Below are 18,439 nucleotides of genomic sequence, written 5' to 3'. Positions count from 1 at the left end.
TATGGTGGTACCAAACAAAGCATTTATATATCAAACAGAGTATTTGGAGGACATTTCAGTGTTGTCTTTATTGACTTGGTTCAAACATACAGAAACAAAATAACAAAAAGGTATGAAGAGGAAGCCCCCCAAACATTATGGTATGTGACCTGAAAAGCGTATCCCTTGTGCAATTAAGTTTTGTTCCTAGGACAGCAATGGAATCATCCAATCACAGCGAACACTTATAGCCCAATCCAGTCCATTACCCTAACCCTCTTGAATTAGACATCATGAACATTTGTTCGATCTAATTGGATGAATAAACATGACAAACCATTGCCATTTTAGGAAAAACATATTTGCAACCTTGTGTAAGTATCAGTATGGAATGTGTGTTTGATAAGGCAAAGGTCTGGTTAGATTGATAGTGTATGTTGGTTCAGAACAGTGGGGGAGGGGACAAGAGACGGTTAAAAAATAAACCAGTGGAGAGGTGTTTGACCTAATCTGAATGAGCCAATCTCACAGCAACAATACACTTTGTTTCAGCAGGGATGGACTATCACCTGCACACAGACTTCAAAAAGAAACACAGGCTGTAAAATCTGGTGTATCCAATCAACTTTTCCATTGCCGGCTGGAGAGTGCCTATCACTGGTCAGTTTGAAAGCCAGAGGGCACTTTGAGGGTTTTGCACCACAAGTCCAGGTTTTAACCGTGTATATAAAAAGGAGCCAGGCCACCTGCACTTTAACCATCACCAAGTCTTACAGAAACATGTGTGTGTGTGTGCCTGCTGGCGGGTGTGACATGTTCAGAGGCCGATGGTGTAGGAGCGTCCTGCCGGATTGTGGATGGCAGAGCAGGCGGGCTCGGTCACGGCCCATTCATACCACACCTTCTTCCCGTTGTTGCAGCGCCAGAATCGCACTGTGACATCATCATCACGAGATATGGAGATGGGTTGCTATTGAAAGAAGAATTTGAGGAAGGAAACAGAATTAATATGTGAATGCAATCATGTCTATTGTTACATTTACAAAAAGACCAGGGGACTTTTATTGAGTACTGCGTGTATAACTTACTTTGAGGGGGAAGAGGATGGGGAACCAGGAGAACATTCCAGGTGAATGCGTTTCTGGTTTTATACCTGCCAAACACACACACACACACACACACACACACACAAACATTAATACATAGATCCAATTATAGCACAAGGTGACTTCCTCTTTATAAAGATGACTTACTGAGTGTGACATCTTTGTACAGTGTGGTCTCAAAGTAGCCAGCAAACCCATGGAGCACAGAGTTACAGCCCACTGTGAACTTGAGGCACTGATACCGGTTATTGTTCATATCTGAAAGAAGAAAAACTGTGATCAACTCATTCAAAAACATTCTGTCAACACGTGTAGTGTGCTCGTTTCATGGCAGACACCAAGTTCAGAATGTTTGTCTCTACCTTTTGTAGGGTGTCTGAAGGTGAAGCACGGTTTGGGCTCAGCCAATTGGTGGAAGTTATGGAGGCGCACCACGTAGGGCGTCTCAAAATGGCACTCTGGATCCTTGTCACGTTCCCGGCACCCCCGTACTTCGTTGTAAAGCTTTGAAGAGGACAGGGGAGCCAGGAAGGACGTGTAGGAACAGGGGATGCTCACTCCATCATCTGAGTGGCAAGACGAGAAACAGGAAAAGAGAAAGTGATTGGAGAGGCAAGGAAGCATGGCAGTTAACAGAGGCTGACAAATGCTTTTTCACATGTTTGATGTAGCAAACAATGACTCTGCAACTACAGCATCTGGATATGTTGTTGATTCTTTAAAAGTGAAAAAAACAAACCCAAAAAAAGCATTAAAGCACAGCTGTGTTGTACCTTTGAGGAAGTGCTGCGCTCCATCTAAGCACTCGGGTGAAAGTTCGTTGTCACCAAACGATCCAAGCAGCTCGCTGACAATGATGTCGGCCTTCTCAGGTGCTGCCCACTCCCGCATGTCACATGACACCACAGTCACCTGATCCCCCCACTCCTCAAAGCGCCAGTTCTCCAGCCTGAGCAAGATTGAACCAGTTAAAATGTTTGTGCATGGCATCATTAACATCATTAGCCATGTCAGTCATGTGGGCTAACAAGAGAGCCATCAACATACTACAAAATAAATGACTTTTTCCCCAACAATTTAATTATCTGATCACACCAGGATGCATTTACCCGACTTCTCAACCTCAACTTTGCTTACTCATGATTCAATGCGACAGGACTTATACTGCTATGTTCAATAAACGAAGGTGCAAAAGCAATCCTGTGAATATTTTTGCACACACAGACAAAGGCATCGAGTTTAATAGTAGCACTGCACTCACGTGATTACAGCATTGGGATTTTTCTCCACAGCGTACACCTTCAGCTTCCTGTCAGCCTGCCTGGCAGCTCGCAGGGATGCATTGACCAGCGGACCTCTACCTGCTCCCAACACCATGAGCACCCTGTGACAAAGACAGAAAATCGTTTTTAAAGGTTGCCACAATCGCTAACCAATCATAACATTGTCATTATTTCCTCTCAAAAATATTACCCTGTTCTACTAGTATGGGTATTATATTGAGATCCACCAGGATGGGAGGTTGTCAGCTGCAAAATGTTATCTAACTATACAAGTCGGTAGCCAGATAGTAATTAAAATGCCACAGCCGTTCTGAATTCAAACACAATTTTGTCATTGATTGTACACAGATTTCGGTACAAAATACTCACTGAACATTTGTGTCCTTCTGCTCTTCTGGAACTCTGTCAAGTAGACATTTATATACGGCCTGCAGACGCAGAGACAAAGCACAACATCAGTATGTTGTGCGTTAATCTCATACAGACTTATTACAACTTTATGATTTTGCAATAAGAGACATGTCAGTGGTGTGTGACAATCTGCTCTTTCTTTACAAGTTCTCCATTCAACATTCAAACATCTATTGACAGCAAATTAAATATTTCAAAAGTAAGATGATTGTGAGAGTAGCTACATTAGCATTTATGTTTTACATACATTGTGCCATCGAACCAATTTGTAGACTATAAAATGAGTAAAACTTATTTACATATCCACAGTGTTATGTAAAGTCTAAATGTTGGTTGTAGATGCTGCCTCCATACTCACAAGTAGGATGTGTGCGTGATAAAGATGGCTAACTTTAGGGGTTTTGGGTCGCTTCGCACAAAAGAAAAATAAATACCTCTTTTATGAACCAATATACACTGACTATTTGTTGAAATGGAAGACTATCCGTTTGTGAGATGGACAACTTCATCCAGCATCAAATAACCATTTCACATAGCTTTACATAAAATGTCCATAAACCTATAGCTTATTATGCAAGAAGAAACAGAGCAGGTTGGATGTAGCAGCAGTAGTAGTTTGGCATCAATGCTTCTTGGGACAAGCGTTCACTACAAGGTCTAAAAATGTCCCCTTTGTGGGAATTTTGGGTTCTGGATAGAAATTGGCACATGAAACTGTGATCACTTTATGCTCTATTGTGTTCCAGTACTCTGCACCGTCACAGCTGTCCTACCTGTTGGTACTGTGAATATTTTATAGGATCCTTTTCAAACACTTCATATGTCTGAGACTCCAGGTTATCCATGAGTGGCTAAAAGGGAGGGAGGGATACAAAAATACAGTCTTCATTATTAAACAGGTAAAGGATAAAAAAAGATTAAAAAAAGATACACATTTTAAATATATGAGCACAAAGAAGCACTTGCTCACCTGGAGGGGAGACTGCAGGTAGTCTTCATAGCCTTTGGCGAAGAGCTCGTAGGCATTGGGAGCAGGCCGGTTCTGGTTGAGGTATTCCAGGTACTGCAGGTAGGATCGGAAGTCCTTCTCAGTGTGGCGACTGGTTCCTGTGAAGATGAACTGGGCTTCCAACTAAGAGAAGACATAAGAGGTTTTTTTTAAAAATGTTTTATTAAAACGACACGCATTTGGCTGGTGATTAATTTCAGTTGAATCTGTTGAATTATACCTTGAAGAGAGAGAAGATTATACGCTGATGGGCTTTTGACAAAACAGGGAAGCCCTTCTTATTAGTTAGGAAGATGCTGGTGGGCAGTATGGCTGCTTTGATTGGTTCCCCGAGCCACTTATCGATCACAGCGTCTGACGGCATGTCTGCTCCGACTTCAATAGCTTCAGGGATATGAAAAAGAGGGAAATTTTTAGTAGCAGACACGACCATAATTATTTTTTAATGCACTGACTTTGCCCCAGGCTCATGCTTCATAGTGTGCTCTCTCACCAAGACAGATCCTCTTGTTGTAATCACAAAGGGTTCTAAATGAGTGCCACCTAAAAGAGCAGAGGCAAGTAAACAAAAAGAGTCTTGACTTTAAAGGAAATCAATAACAGTTTTAGCATGCAGGCAGCACTCGACTGCTAAGGAAGTGGACTGGTGTGACACTAACCAGCTCCAGGTCTTCTCATCAACACTTGTGTCATCAATGCAGGTGATTGGTTCATTCTCGATCAGATCTTCCCGCATGTCCTCTGAAGCCAACAGCGGGACACGTATCCAGAACTAAATCACATCCGGGAGGACAACAGCAGTTAGCTGGTGATTTCAGCCATTTTCTGCAATCTACATGTGCATGCTTAGTTCGTCAATGCTGTGTGTCTTACATTTGAGGTGTGGTGTCCAGTGTGGATATGATTTAGCAGCACGCGAGCTAGATTGGCGTTACAAGGGCCCTTCAGAGGGATCATGAAGACAGGCAGACCAAGGTAGGCTGAGAAGTTTAGCTCCTGTGCCAGAGCCTGGAGAGAACCACAGGAAAAAAGAATGATAAGAGTAAGGGCGGATAACACAAAAAGGCAGATTCAGAAGGGTAGATAGGAGACACTGGAAAAGATTAGTTCACTCATGCCGCAAAATCTTGGAGATTTAAGAACCCTCTACAGCAACAACATCCCTGACAGCCTCAAAGACAGTGAATGTCATAGAACGGTCCAAAGTGAGCAACTTACGGCTTCGGAGTTTCTGCGTTCTGTCTGGATTTCTGCATCTGCATCGATCCATGGCGAGAGCTTCCCAACAATTAGTGTATTCCAGTCTAGACCAAGCATAATGGATAATTAAGAAGATGCATCAATTGACATATTAGCATTTATTTTCTGTCCCTAGAGTCTCTTCTCAGTGAGAACATCCATCTATTTCACTGGCTCCAGATTGCAAAAAGTAATCAAATAGCACATGAATAATAAATAGTTGCCAACAAATTTTAATTTGCAATATTTTTCAAATGTCATTCCATGATGTGATTTATTTCAAGCATGTCTCTGATACTTTAGACCCAATCTGTTTCGTAATATACTTAATGTCAGACATTTAACACCTGGGACAACCTAGATAAATGTAGATGGACTGTGTTAACCCCAATTATGTACAGACCTTTCCGTCAGTCTCCAACAGTAGTCTGATGTCCATTTTCTTTTTTACAAATACTACGCAATTTGAGTTAGGGATATTCTAGTGCTTTGCTTGATTATTCATGCTGTGACTTTTCTGGTCCTCAAAATGAAAGCGACATCTCATTTGACTTTTATTGCATATCCATGCACATGCACCCATATCCCTAACTAACTTTGATTAGTGTGTATTTAATTGCCGTCAGTAAACCAAACCAAAAGAATCGATTAACGTATGAGAATATAAAATGAAGAACTGGAATCTACTGGTTTACACTTAATCAGCCAGCCATCTACTGTGTCACAGGAGGCCTGTTCTGTTCTAGCACACAGTTGTCTGATTTAAAGACAGGACACAATCATTTAGTGTCTATGACGTGTCTTGACATGATAGAAACGTGAGGGTATGACCACGAACCTCTTCCACACAGCAGCAGGTCTGACCGGGTCTGGGCACCGATTCGGGATTTAGCGGGATCTAACTCAAACTCTCTCGTGAACCTCGAGTGAAACAGGGGCATGCAGAGGAAGTCAAACCTGGACACAGAAGAAAGAAAGAAAGAACATCATTTTAAAAAAACCATATTATTTATAATGTCAAGCAGAGTTGACACGGACACATATTTACGCAAGCTCACACATTCCAACACAACAGCCTACAGGGGTATAACAAACACTGGACACCAGTGTAAAGCATCGTTGTGATTGTGCACGTGCTGGTAATTCACCGGCTAGCTTAGCAAGCATCACGCACCGACATTATGCTAGCAAACCAGCGCGCCCCTCAAGTAAACTCAATTGCACTACAACATATCTTGCGGAAGGCAACACTCTCCTTACCCGAGTTTGGCGACCGCAGCTAACGTGTCGGCTATCTCCGGCACGCAATTCAAATCTCTCCCGCAGGACACTCTGCCCCCAGTACTGGCGGACGCCATGATTCTAGCCGACTGAATGGATCGAACTGGGACCGTCTCGTCGCTCTGTATTAGGAGGAAACCGACGCCATCTTGGATCTGTAAGGACGTGCTTTCTCATTGGGTAGCGGTTGGTTTAGACCCGAAATGGCATCGCAAGTATTCCTGTTGCATGTCTCTAAATTACCGCGATAACTGTCCTTAGTTTATGATTATTGAACTTAGCAGATGATGCTTTCATGTCAATATTTGATATCTCTCTCCAAAAATGTGTCGCAAAAAACTTTGATGATGTTTATATGTATACTTTGACAAATAATATAACTGTAATTTTAATAACATATTTTTTTGTTATAAAAATGAATTAAAGTCACAGTCATACAAATAGATCCTATCGGCAGAAAAAAAAGACTAAATGTGATTGGTAATCCATCAGATTAATTAATTCTTCAGTTTTTCTATCCCTAATGTTGTTGATGTATTGCAGTGGTTCTCATTGTGGGGTATGGGGACACCCAGGGGCCTTGTAGATGTTCCAGGGGTTAACAGCAAAATGAGGAATACTTATACTTTCACTATAATCCCATACATGAATTATTCCATGTCAGAATACATGACTATTTTGATAGTCATATATTCTAATACAAAATCTAAAGGCGAAAGTCTTATGAGATGGGGACCCTGGGACAAGAGCTTATAGGGGGGGGGGGTTTGGGGGTTCCATGGTCTAATTTGTGTAGGTCTACATTAATGTGAAATAGTTAAACAACCACTGTTGTATTGTGGTGTTCCACTACAGCATGGAAAATATAGCAGTAGCTTACCTCTAACAACAAACTGAAAATGATGTCAAAGATATGTATGAACTTGCACACAACTAGCAAGATGACTCGGACTCTTCGCAGATCATGTCAAGTTTGCAGAAAGTAGCGTCTGTTGATATTATGTTCACAGCAGGAAGGATAAAATATCACTTATGCCAACTCACAGGCTTTTGGACACAAAGGCATCATTTTGGGAGGGATATAAAAGGGTAAAAAGTCTGACTTTCAGATCAGACAGTCAGTGAGAGAATTAGAGTTTATGGCAGCAGTCAGCAATACAAACCACAGTGGGATTTATGAGGCTTTTTAGTGTGTTGGAACAGTTTTCTTACAGATCTTACAGCTCTGTCTTTGTGACTTTTTTATTTCCTGCCATTTTCCGAGAAAGACACTCTGATATACTGATAAAGGAATCTGTGTCACTTACACCATTATGGCTTTGGAGGATGTTTGTGGCTTTGAAGAGACACTTTTACATCGCAAGTGGTTTCCTGCCTCGTATTTGGAAGATTCTGCCACATCTTATCGTACAACTGACTCTTACAATTCTGGATTGAGACAAGAGAAATCTGTTGGAAACAATGGGACCCCGCTGCATTTCTTGATGCCAGCTTTGCCATACTCGACCACTTTTAACCGAAGACGTTCATTTCCTGTTCCCCCCGCCAACCATTCAGTGACCGTCCGCAGGCCTTTTCCTCTGTCCCATGGAACAACGACCTTGGGTTTCATCTTCCAAGGTGGAGTCATTGCAGCTGCGGACACACGAGCCAGTGCTGGGGGGCTTGTTGCCTGTCCGGCTGTTCATAAGATTACCCCAATTCACTCCCATTTAGTGGTCACCTCCTCTGGTAGTGGTGCGGACTGCATGCTGTGGGAGAGAATTCTGGCCAGAGAGATCAGACTCTACCAACTGCGGCACAGACGTCGCCTTTCAATCCGTGGCGCTGCCAAGCTCCTCTCGTTTATGCTGCACCCTTTTAAAGGGACTGAAGTGTGTGTGGCTCTGACACTGTGTGGCTGGGATAAAGAAGCAGGCAACACTGACTGTGTCCAGAGGTCAGAGGACTCATTCAGCCAAGATGCTACTGCAATTGCACATTCTGCATCTCCTCACAGGGGCCCAAAGCTGATATATGTGTGCAGCGATGGAGCCCGACTGCAGGGGGACGTCTTTTCTGTCGGCTCAGGCTCTCCTTATGCTTATGGAGTCCTGGATCGAGAGCTAAGGTGGACTCTGAGTAAAGATGAGGCAGTCTCCTTGGCAAGAGAAGCGGTGTTCAGAGCTACTCACAGGGATGCCTACTCAGGAAATAATGTGGACCTCTTTCTCATCACAGCCAAGGGATGGAGCCAGAGAAAAAGAGAGGACCTGAAAGAGGAATATTATAGAGACATGGAAAGGAGGGCAAAGAGGGTTGAGGAAAGGAAAAGACTGACTGAAATAGATGCTTCACGATGAGGCAAAATTATTGGGGTTTCTAGGGGTCAAGGGTTAGAAATAGTCAGCTACTACACTAAACCAAGTTATTCAGATTAACCCGCTTTTGTCAACTAGTCAATAAATCTTTTTGTAATAATTTATGTATTCAAGCATCCTGCCAAATTGCTAAGCCTGTAAATCTTGTTTTTGTTTGCCTGGGTCACAGTTCACACAGATGATTTATGTGCTTGTACATAGAGGCACAAAGTCTTTAGTCCGCCACAAACACAGGGGGCGCTGCGTGGTCTGCGCCGCCATGACTCAATAAATTGTCGTATCCTCACACGGCGGAAGTCGCTTGCTCATCAGACAGTTTCAAAGATGGCACTTGCTAGTGTGTTGAACAGTGATTGTGCGGATTTTTCCTTTGACAATTGTCAACCGTTTACTTATGGATGTGGACCAGAACAGAGCGGTATGGGATTTGATGCCACGCCGGGAGACGGTCTCAATTTCCTGGTCAAAAATCCGCTGGGTGCCGGGGACGAGGATGGCGTCGAGAGGAAAATAGAGTTCCTGCATGGAACCACCACATTAGCTTTTAAAGTAAGTCAACGAGTCGCTTGTTGTAATTAGCTGGCAAAATAAAACGATAATGCTGACTGAAGTTGTCAAGGTAAACGTTTGATAACTCATTAAGATTGTAAACATTATTCTTTAGGGCTAGCGTAACGCTACGTCTCCCAATGTTAGCATGCTAGCATGGCTACAAACCGCTTTCTCATTGCAGGCGTTCACACAACGCTAGCCACTTTAGATGCTGTTAGGTAATTATGGCTTAAAAGAAAACTCTGTCAGCGAAGGCTGGTCATCTAGATGCAGCCGTGACAGCCATCTCTGTAATTACAGTGTAGGTGTCAGTGGCTATGGCTATTCTGCCCTGTGGCTCTATTTGCATCCGATCAGTGCATGAATATCAAATAAGATGCCACTTCTGTAAATGTAAACCCTAGCCGCATCTACACATGCTTTAGTCGGTTTTGATTTGATCAATCTCAAACTAAGTTGGCCTTTGTTCATGTTGTTTTAATAATTCTCAACACATTCATAACGATTATATCAATATTTATTTTACATAATGCCACATCAGCTTGTGTAAGTTAGTTCAGATAATACATTTCTTCATTGCATTGTGGAATACTGTGGCACTGAAACACACTTGGCAAAATGTATTGATTTTTCATTAATTTTTCTCATCAGATTGTGTAGTTGAGAATTGTTTTCAACCCTAATAAATGATCAGTGCCATTAAAAGTTAATTTAACTGTAAACAAGAGGAACTAACAGGCGTGTTAGTTAATGTATTGAGTAATTATTTGTCCTGGCAGGCTGTTTACAGAATCTTGAGAACAAATTATAGCAGCTTTTCCAATTCTTCATTAGAATTATTGCTTTACACACCTATTCTGTTTCTGTAGTTACACTATCATATTTCATGAAAATGGTGTTCCTCCAACACGCTAAATGGAGAACCTCTGAATGTTTGGTTTACCAAGTATTGGTCAAACTTGGTACATCAGTCTTTAACACTACTAAATCACAATTGGTGAAATGCTCCTTGACTGTCGTAGGACTAGAGAATTAAGATGGTGCTCATTAAGCATCAATCCATGTCAACCAAAGTGGGAATGTGATCCTAATGGGTTTATTTGACTTTAGTGGTTATTTTGTAATCACCAACAGGTTTCATGAAATCCCCAAAGTCACTAATGGATTAATGCTAATAATAGAATTGTGATTTGAACCCCTTTCTCATCCCAAAACTATTCTAAACACATCAAAAAACGTTATATTTTATTTTGCCGACCTATCTTTTCATAACTGTGAAAACAGCCAATGTAGCATTTTTCTCTCAGAGCGCCAGACGAGCAGAGCAGTGTAAATACTGAACCACATCCCTGCAGTGGGCTCTGGTCTCTTCAGGGGATTTGTTGATAAAACGAAAATATAAAATGACGCCAACTTTATCCCTTAATCCCTGAGTGCGGGGGGGCGGCTAGTCGGAGAAAAAACCTCCCCAGCCGACATCTCCCTCTGACTGACCAAATCTGTTGTCTTCACTTGAACACTATACGCCTGATGTGACTGTCAGTTCAGTGATAGAGGGGTTTTATAGGAAGGAGCAAAAGTCTTCCCTTTTATCCGGCAGCTTTCTGACAGAGCCGAAACATATATTACATATTTTTGACAACTGTCGAGCAGCAGCACTTTTCTGCTTGATAGATGATTAAACTACACATTCGTACATTTATACTGTGTGGCTCCACTGTGTAAAAAGGGCCTGTATTCCTAACTGGTTTGAAGTTTCCCATTTCAGGCTCTGAACTTAAGAAATGAAAGGTGTTAGATAATTAGTGGTACTTGACCACTTTAGTTGTGACTAGTTACAGATGTTTAACTTGTCTTTAAATGTATTTTGAGATAATACCGATAATAATACAAAATATAGACATCCTGATCCTCCAGTGACTGCTCTGTTAACCTGTTTCCCCTCCTGCTGTAATGTCCTTCACTAAAGTGTTCTCCCACTGCTGTTTTTTTTTTCTCTCAGTTCCAGCATGGTGTCATTGTTGCGGTGGACTCTCGGGCCACAGCGGGTTCCTACATTGCCTCGCAGACAGTGAAGAAGGTGATTGAGATCAATCCCTACCTGCTGGGCACCATGGCCGGAGGAGCTGCAGACTGCAGCTTCTGGGAACGCCTGCTGGCTCGTCAGTGCCGCATCTATGAGCTCCGCAACAAGGAGCGCATCTCAGTGGCAGCGGCCTCCAAGCTGCTCGCTAACATGGTGTACCAGTACAAAGGCATGGGACTCAGCATGGGAACCATGGTGTGTGGCTGGGACAAGAGAGGCCCAGGTAAATACCACAGATGTATATGACACACACATGTCCATTTTCTACTGCTATTTATTTATTTATTTATTTATTTATTCATTCATTCATTCATTCATTCATTCATTCATCCAGCATTAGATTACTGATTTACTAAAAGTAAAGCGACATCTGCTGACGGAAGGGAATATGATTACTTGCATAATTAAATTATTTTAGGATATAATATATTTTTGGAAATTATGTCTGATAAATTTCAGGGAGCATAATTGTTATCTTTTTCAAAAGCGATAGAAAAACTGTATCAACCCGATGTTGGGGAAATTTATACTATCATAAATAGAAAAATTATATGGCGCAGATTTGCCTGAGCCTCTCTTTCACTGACCTACCAACTACAGCATATACAGACTCCAATACAGGGGACTGTTTGCACCATGAAAGTTGGTTTACAGTACACCAATGAACACGAGATGAAGAACCAGGTAGGGACACACAGAGTAGACTAGAGAGCCGAACATGTTGCCCACCAGCCTGGACGCTTTTTACAGTTTCAGTGGAAGGCAACATGATTGCAATTTATAATACATCCTCAGTAACTGTTCAGACAGGATGGAAAAGTTTTAACACAGCAAAGCTTAATAGAGCTTTGGAATACTAAATCATCCATGTTTGCTCACTGCATTAGAGTCTTTAAAGTACGAAAATGTGAAATTACCAGTTGTCTTATTGTTATTGGCCATGAGAAGCAGAGTATTCTGGGTATTGGCTGACAGTCCACTTCTTGTATCCCTTGTTTATATCTATTCAAGAGTTGTTGTACTTAGGTGGGATTTGTAACGTCATATAATATCAGAGTTCAGGTAAGTGAAGAAAAGTATTTAAAGGTAGACGTAAGCCTCCTGGGGGGGGAACTTCTTTGACGAATCTTAGATTCAAGCATTTTTGATCTATCATCCTACAATAGGGAGCTGTGCAACAAAGAGCAAGCTGTAGTTCCTTTACGGTTCACCCAAAACAAAGCAACTATTGGTTCTGCCCGAGTTTAGTGGAAGAGTTGAGGAGTGAAGCCTGAGGATTGAAGCTGCTCTGTAATCTTGTCATGCAGCAGCTGATATGCCTCTGTATTTCACCCCAGATAGTAGCGAGGTAAACAGACTGGCTGGGGTGGGTTTTGTCTTGAAGTATCCTTTTTCTGCACTGCGCAGGAACTTCACTGATATCACTGATGCTCTGTAGCTGGGTACCAGTGATCTTATGGGGGCATCCCATGTTTTGCTTTCTATTAGATACAGCCAATGATTAATTTGATCTACACTAATTTATGTATTTTTCTCAATGTATCCATTTATTGTTTGGCCGATAAAAGATCACAGAATAGTGAAAGTCAAAGGCAACATTTTTTAAATGTCATGTGTTATAGTTCAAAACCTCAATATATTCTGTTTTGAACAGTAAAAAGCAGCAGATACTCGTATCATAGAAGCTGGAAAGGAGCCATCAGAAGCTCGGCATTGTTACTTAAAATGAATTGGCTCTCAAAATACTTGCCAATGAATTTTCTGTCTTTTTATTCCTCAACTAAACTTTGCAGCTTTAATTATATCATGAAAGTTTATAGATATTCTGAAAGTATATAATATTTTCAATCTGCTTAGGTTTTCACTAAATGAAGGCTTGGTAGTTATTTTTTCCTTGATGTGAAACAACAAACTATCAAGTATCTAAACTTCATTTTTAAATTTTTGATGGAAAGGTGTTATAGGTGTTGCATGTGAGTATAAACATGCGTGTAGTTCCCAGAGTGCCCCACTAGATGGTGCTGCAGCCTCTATTATGTTCTTCCCCTCATTGTACTTCAAGCTGTGGCTTCTGGATGCCACACAGTGTGAGGCCGTACATCACAGAAGGTGTGCTTAAAGAGGCCGCCACAGTGACACAGTAATGGGAAATCGATGAGGATGGTACTGCGGGCCAGCGAGAGCGCGGCGGGATGATGGACGTCGGGTCTCAGCCCCGGACAATTGGGTCGCATGCATAATGCCCGTACACCCGCCGAGATCGATGCCGGCTTTGTCTGGAGAGCAGAGAGGGCTGTGTGAACAATGGCAGCCCGCCGGTATGCCAGCAAACGTAAATGACACGTGTTAAATCCTGGGCAATCAATTGGGGAAATAATGATCCCTGTATAAGTTCAATAGGTGTGGGAGCTTTGCCATGGCCCCCACAATGCCAGTGATTGAATGGAGAGGTAAATGTCATGTAAATGAAATCAATCGCGATTAGGTGGAAGCTCATTAGCCGGCTACAGTCATGTCAAGAGCACTTATTTCCCTGATTGAGTGTCTTGAGCTGCATGCCAAATAAAAGCCACGTCGAGAAGCTTGTCAAATATGGCTCTATGTAATGCCATTAAATGTTATGATACTTCATCAGTGCATACTTAAAGCTTGATAACTCTGTAGTGGCTTTGCTTCTCCCCAGTGAAAAGCACCCACACTTTTCGTAGCACCCTCCGCTGCTTCCTACAAGGACGTGAAAGGGTAAAGTGTCGTGTGATTAAACGCGATGTAGGTGTACGCTATGAGACCTCGTCAGATGAGACCCATGTGGCAGTCAGTTTACAGCCACTCCCGAGAGAGTGATGTAATGTGTTTTTTTTTTCCCCTCTCTGTTTAACTGCTGCTCGCTTTTTTACTCCTGATCCAGTGGTGAATTCTAGTGAGAGGGACAGATGATGGACAGATGCTCACCCATTTGATGCCAGCCACCCATCCATTGCCCTGTGCTCCTCACCTACCTCTAAAAGCTGTCACTCCAGCCAGCTACACGCTGCACAAGCTGCTGCTAAAAAAAGGCTCCTTAAGCACCTGTCAGTTGATCGAATGGAGTGGAAGGAGCCTCACTTGGCTGCCACTGCTGCACTGCTCCGCCATCCAGGCAGCGTGCCCCTGCTTCCGCTTTAAGTGGGCCACATGAATCCCCCCCCCCACACACACACACACATTTTTGTTTTCTGAGCACTCGCAGCCACCTTCATGCTTTTCTGCGTTAGCGTTTGAGGCGCAGAGACCGTTTGGCGTTATCGCATTGGGCTCTACAAAGACCCCAGGTGTGTTTGGAATGGATTGGATGTGGGAAGTGTTTTTTGTGGTGCCGCTCTGCTTCTAAACTTGGACCTCCTAAAGAGTCCTTATCCACCTCCGTCAACTGTGCTACTCAACACAAGAGGCTGCCTTTACAACTCTCGCTCCCCGCCTATTATGGTTTTAACGAGTCCCTCACAGTTTTCAAGAGGAACAGGCAGGTCTCAGAATGGCAAATTACCCCCGTGCATAGGCAGGCACTGGGTGATTATCATGGCAAGCTAACGACAGGCTGAGGAAGCTGCAATTTGCCAGTTGAAAGCAATGGTAAGCCCTTTTTTTTTTCTTTCATTTTTTTTTTTTTTTTTTTCAGAAAAGCAAGTGGTGCTCTATCCCTAATAGACTGTCACTAGTTTAGCTGAGGAACTCGGCGAGCGAGGATGTGCAATCTGGGGGCATTTTGAAGTGTTTTTTAATGTGGCAGATGAGCGATAGTGGTGGATATTAGGCAATTTCGTATGCATGTGTCCCTGCGTTTTTCTGTGTGCATATCATTTTCACAGGTTTCACTATGTGAAGCGCGGTGGAAAAACGTGCCTTTTTTTGCAGGGTGTCTTTTCACCATCTGCAGGCTGGCTGTGGGCGAGCGCACAGGCTGGCGCAAGTCACCCGTTCCACGTCACTCTGGGATCAGGCCTAGAAAGTGTGTCATGGTGTGGAACAAAATGTCTCGCATGCGAGTCCACGGAGCGTGGTTATGGAGCAAACTGTCCCTCACAGGTCCATCAGAGCAGTGTGGGTCTGCAGTGCACGTGGGATTACATGAATGACCAGTTCGGTGTGGGGTGAGGGTGTGCTGCCATGTGTCATCCAAGGGTGCATATGTGTGGAGGCGAAGGAAATGTCTCTGTGTGTGTGTGTTTATATCTGGAAGGCTATGAATGTGCTTCACTCGACTGATGTCCACAGAATATGAGCATGCTGTTGTTTTTTTTCTGTCCTCTTTGAGGTGCGAGGTGCAGTTACCTGTGCAGCTTCGGGTTGCAGGTCGATAGTTAATTTTTAGCGTGTTTGCAGGGATCAATAAGGCCCTGAGCAAGGCCCCTGGGCAGACAGCGATGTGGCCCGCGCCTCGTCAGCAGGTTCCGTGGCCGGCTTCGTTTTACTTGAAGAGGATGCAGCTGTTCATATCTGCCAGCCTTACTTCACTTGGAGAGGTTGCAGCTGTTCATATTCTCTCTCTGGAGGACATGCTGCGTGTGCGCTTACAAGTTTATGTGTTTGTTTGCGTGGAAGAGTTGCATGTACACCATCTCAGTTTTCCTGACAAAATCCCAACACCTGAGCCGTGAGGACAAAGGACGTTTTCACATCGAACACAGCTCTCTTTACATTATGCCTGTTCCTTCCCACCCTCTTGACCTTCCTCTTTGTCCTTTGTCTTCAGGGCTGTACTACGTCGACTCAGAGGGGAACCGGGTGTGTGGTGATCTGTTCGCTGTGGGCTCAGGCTCCATGTACGCCTATGGCGTGATGGACAGCGGCCTGCGACAGGACCTGTCCGTGGAGGAGGCCTGCGAGCTAGGTCGCCGCGCCATCTACCAGGCCACATTCCGTGATGCCTACAGCGGAGGGCAGGTCAACCTTTACCACGTCCACAGCGAGGGCTGGACCAGGGTCTCCCAGGAAGACGTGCTCATGCTGCACCAGCAGTACAAGGATCAGGCATAGTTGTAGCAAGGAAGCGGAGAAACAAAGTTAGGAGTTTATTCTAGTATCCAGTGTTTGAGATGTTCTGAAATGTCAGTAGGGTTGACACATCAATAAAAAGGACTCGGCTACTGATTGGTTTCCACTTGCTTTACATCTGTGACCCATTTTTGACTTGTTGCTAGCTTAAAGCTTTATATTGTACATTTTTAACAATGGCAGTCATCTCCACTCACCTTGCACCGTGTATGATTTTTTTTGGGGGGGGGGGGGGCGGCTGCTGCAGAGAGGGGTGGCAGTGACTCAAACATACGTTAATACAGTGTGGGAGTAGTGTGATGCTTGCCCTACATACATATAATTTGGATCATACCCTGGAAAACATCTGTCTCAATAAAACCTGTGATGTTTCTTTTTTTTCAACAGTGTTGTGCTTATTTTTCCTGAGTCCTGATTTTTACCTTCAAGTCTCAAGATCTTGAATAGTTACATTTCTCAGAATCCACCCCCTTTAGTGACTGTATAGTCTCGTCGCCTCATGTTCCTTTGATGGAGTCATTTTTCTGCTGTTTGTGTTTACTTTACAGTCATCTGTTCCCCCAGCTGTTGGGATTCAGAGGTACATCCGAAGCTTGGTTTGTCTCCTCTATATGTTCTGTGTTTATTAGCAGGGAGTAGCGCTGTCTAAATAGCACTATTTAATTGCATACCACAAGCCTCAGTAATTGTGCCTCCTGAGTTGTAACAGTGTGTTTTCTTCCCCTCATTGATAATGTTCCCTTCCTCCGCTCACGTTGCACAAATACGCCTTTTAATTGGAAGGGGAAATTTATTCTTTAATTCCTCCTCGACACACTTAGCTTCTCAACGCGCAGTGTTGTGTGCCACACTGCCATGGTGTTTTACAATGTAACGATCTGCGCTGGCAGTGTGTGCCCCTCCAGTGCTTTTTATTGTCGGGAATAAACACTAGTAAAGGGGATGGGGGAGACGTCTGAAGCCCGTGCACTTTAAAGTCATGGTTAAAAACTAGTTTCACAGGTGACTAGTTAGCAGATGGAATAGAAATGGGAGTTCGATAAATGGAAATGAGCGGGCCTCGTCTGTGAAGCTGGTCCCGGTAAATTAAGTGATGGGAATTGCACCATCAATAGAAGCAGCAACTGACGAGAGTGACTATGCGTGTGCCCTTGGAGATATGCTAAATCGGAGCGAATTCGGTATTAAAAGCATTAAAGCAAAGGATAGAAGTAGTTTAACATCAGGCCCACCAGATTAAAGGGTTAAAGTGTTTTTTTCACTAACTGAATATGACTAGATATCCTCAGAGGAGGGGATCCGGGCAAGGCTCTCTTACCATGTACCATTGAAAGTCCAACACACTGTTAGTCACTGATGTATAGTGCAGAAAACCCTGCACTGATTAAAAATAGCCAGCTTTTAGAGTTGCTTTGTGAGATGCTTTTAAAGCAAAAGCATAACGAAACGCGTGTACAAGAAGCAGGTTTAAAGGTGAATCTTGGAAGTACTTTTCAAGCAAGCAGCACATTTTTTCTGTTACACGCCATTCAGCCATCTAATGCATATGGTGCATGAATGATAAATGAATTGATTGAACTGGGTATATTGTTTTGGGGGGGGGGGGGGGGGGGAAGTAGCATACATTGGTTGTTTATAATTGGATTGCTGCACATACTACTTCTAATGACATTATTACAACACTTTATACAGCAGTTTTCAGTGCAAGTCAAATAAAACATACATATAGGAAGAGAGACATTTTGCCAACCCAGACCTCCCAAGGCAAGTTGTTGTAAAATCGATAGTACCCTGCCAGGATGTGTCACTTGTTGTGTTTGCAGAAAAACACGACACCCACCCTAGCTAGAGTCGGTTCGCCCTGCTGCCATCTGGCATACCACCCGACTATGGAGCAGCCTCTTTCCCTGGGCCGTGAGAATACTGAACTTGAGAACTAGATCATTATTTTGTTTTTAAAACTCACATTTAAAAAAAAAAAAAAAGACAATACATTCATCTTGTACCTTGTAAAATCTGGTCCTTTGCAAACAAATCCACAGCCTAGCAGCATTAAATAACTTAAGCCAAATTGTCCGCTGGCTTGTGTAGGCAATCGA

The 18,439-nt window shown here is 43.2% G+C and overlaps 3 protein-coding genes across 3 annotated transcripts; 2 read left to right on the top strand and 1 right to left on the bottom strand.

The window, feature by feature from the left end:
- On the bottom strand, nt 1-6,449 carry prmt5 (protein arginine methyltransferase 5). Its single transcript, XM_030403982.1, has 16 exons — nt 6,288-6,449; nt 5,866-5,984; nt 5,007-5,092; nt 4,662-4,796; nt 4,448-4,560; nt 4,282-4,331; nt 4,009-4,172; nt 3,750-3,911; nt 3,553-3,630; nt 2,738-2,796; nt 2,347-2,469; nt 1,859-2,034; nt 1,448-1,651; nt 1,233-1,343; nt 1,068-1,132; nt 1-949 (listed from the first exon to the last, which is right to left on the bottom strand). Exons 1-16 carry the CDS (start codon nt 6,383-6,385, stop codon nt 797-799), a joined length of 1,896 nt encoding a protein of 631 aa, XP_030259842.1. The 5' UTR covers nt 6,386-6,449; the 3' UTR covers nt 1-796.
- A 684-nt stretch (nt 6,450-7,133) lies between these two features.
- Nucleotides 7,134-8,808, top strand: psmb11a (proteasome 20S subunit beta 11a). Its single transcript, XM_030404040.1, has one exon. The coding sequence runs from the start codon at nt 7,622-7,624 to the stop codon at nt 8,648-8,650; it is 1,029 nt and encodes a 342-aa protein (XP_030259900.1). The 5' UTR covers nt 7,134-7,621; the 3' UTR covers nt 8,651-8,808.
- Nucleotides 8,809-8,937: 129 nt separating this feature from the next.
- On the top strand, nt 8,938-16,724 carry psmb5 (proteasome 20S subunit beta 5). The gene is made up of 3 exons (XM_030404041.1): nt 8,938-9,217; nt 11,223-11,529; nt 16,039-16,724. Exons 1-3 carry the CDS (start codon nt 8,993-8,995, stop codon nt 16,320-16,322), a joined length of 816 nt encoding a protein of 271 aa, XP_030259901.1. The 5' UTR covers nt 8,938-8,992; the 3' UTR covers nt 16,323-16,724.
- The last annotated feature ends 1,715 nt before the right edge of the window (nt 16,725-18,439 follow it).

Source organism: Sparus aurata, chromosome 21 (genome assembly GCF_900880675.1).
Source record: "Sparus aurata chromosome 21, fSpaAur1.1, whole genome shotgun sequence".
NCBI classification, from domain to species: domain Eukaryota; kingdom Metazoa; phylum Chordata; class Actinopteri; order Spariformes; family Sparidae; genus Sparus; species Sparus aurata.
Note: the sequence above shows the minus strand (reverse complement) of the source record. Positions and strands in the feature narration are given on the sequence as shown.

Excerpts from the sequence above, each read along its gene's own strand:
- psmb5 (XM_030404041.1), top strand. The coding sequence starts at position 8,993 with ATGGCACTTGCTAGTGTGTTGAACAGTGATTGTGCGGATTTTTCCTTT. Across the intron at positions 9,218-11,222 it reads CCACCACATTAGCTTTTAAA|TTCCAGCATGGTGTCATTGT; the intron begins GTAAGTCAACGA and ends TTTTTCTCTCAG. Across the intron at positions 11,530-16,038 it reads CTGGGACAAGAGAGGCCCAG|GGCTGTACTACGTCGACTCA; the intron begins GTAAATACCACA and ends CTTTGTCTTCAG.
- prmt5 (XM_030403982.1), bottom strand. The coding sequence starts at position 6,385 with ATGGCGTCCGCCAGTACTGGGGGCAGAGTGTCCTGCGGGAGAGATTTG. Across the intron at positions 5,093-5,865 it reads CCTGCTGCTGTGTGGAAGAG|ACTGGAATACACTAATTGTT; the intron begins GTTCGTGGTCAT and ends TGCTTGGTCTAG. Across the intron at positions 1,652-1,858 it reads AGCGCAGCACTTCCTCAAAG|ATGATGGAGTGAGCATCCCC; the intron begins GTACAACACAGC and ends CTTGCCACTCAG.
- psmb11a (XM_030404040.1), top strand. The coding sequence starts at position 7,622 with ATGGCTTTGGAGGATGTTTGTGGCTTTGAAGAGACACTTTTACATCGC.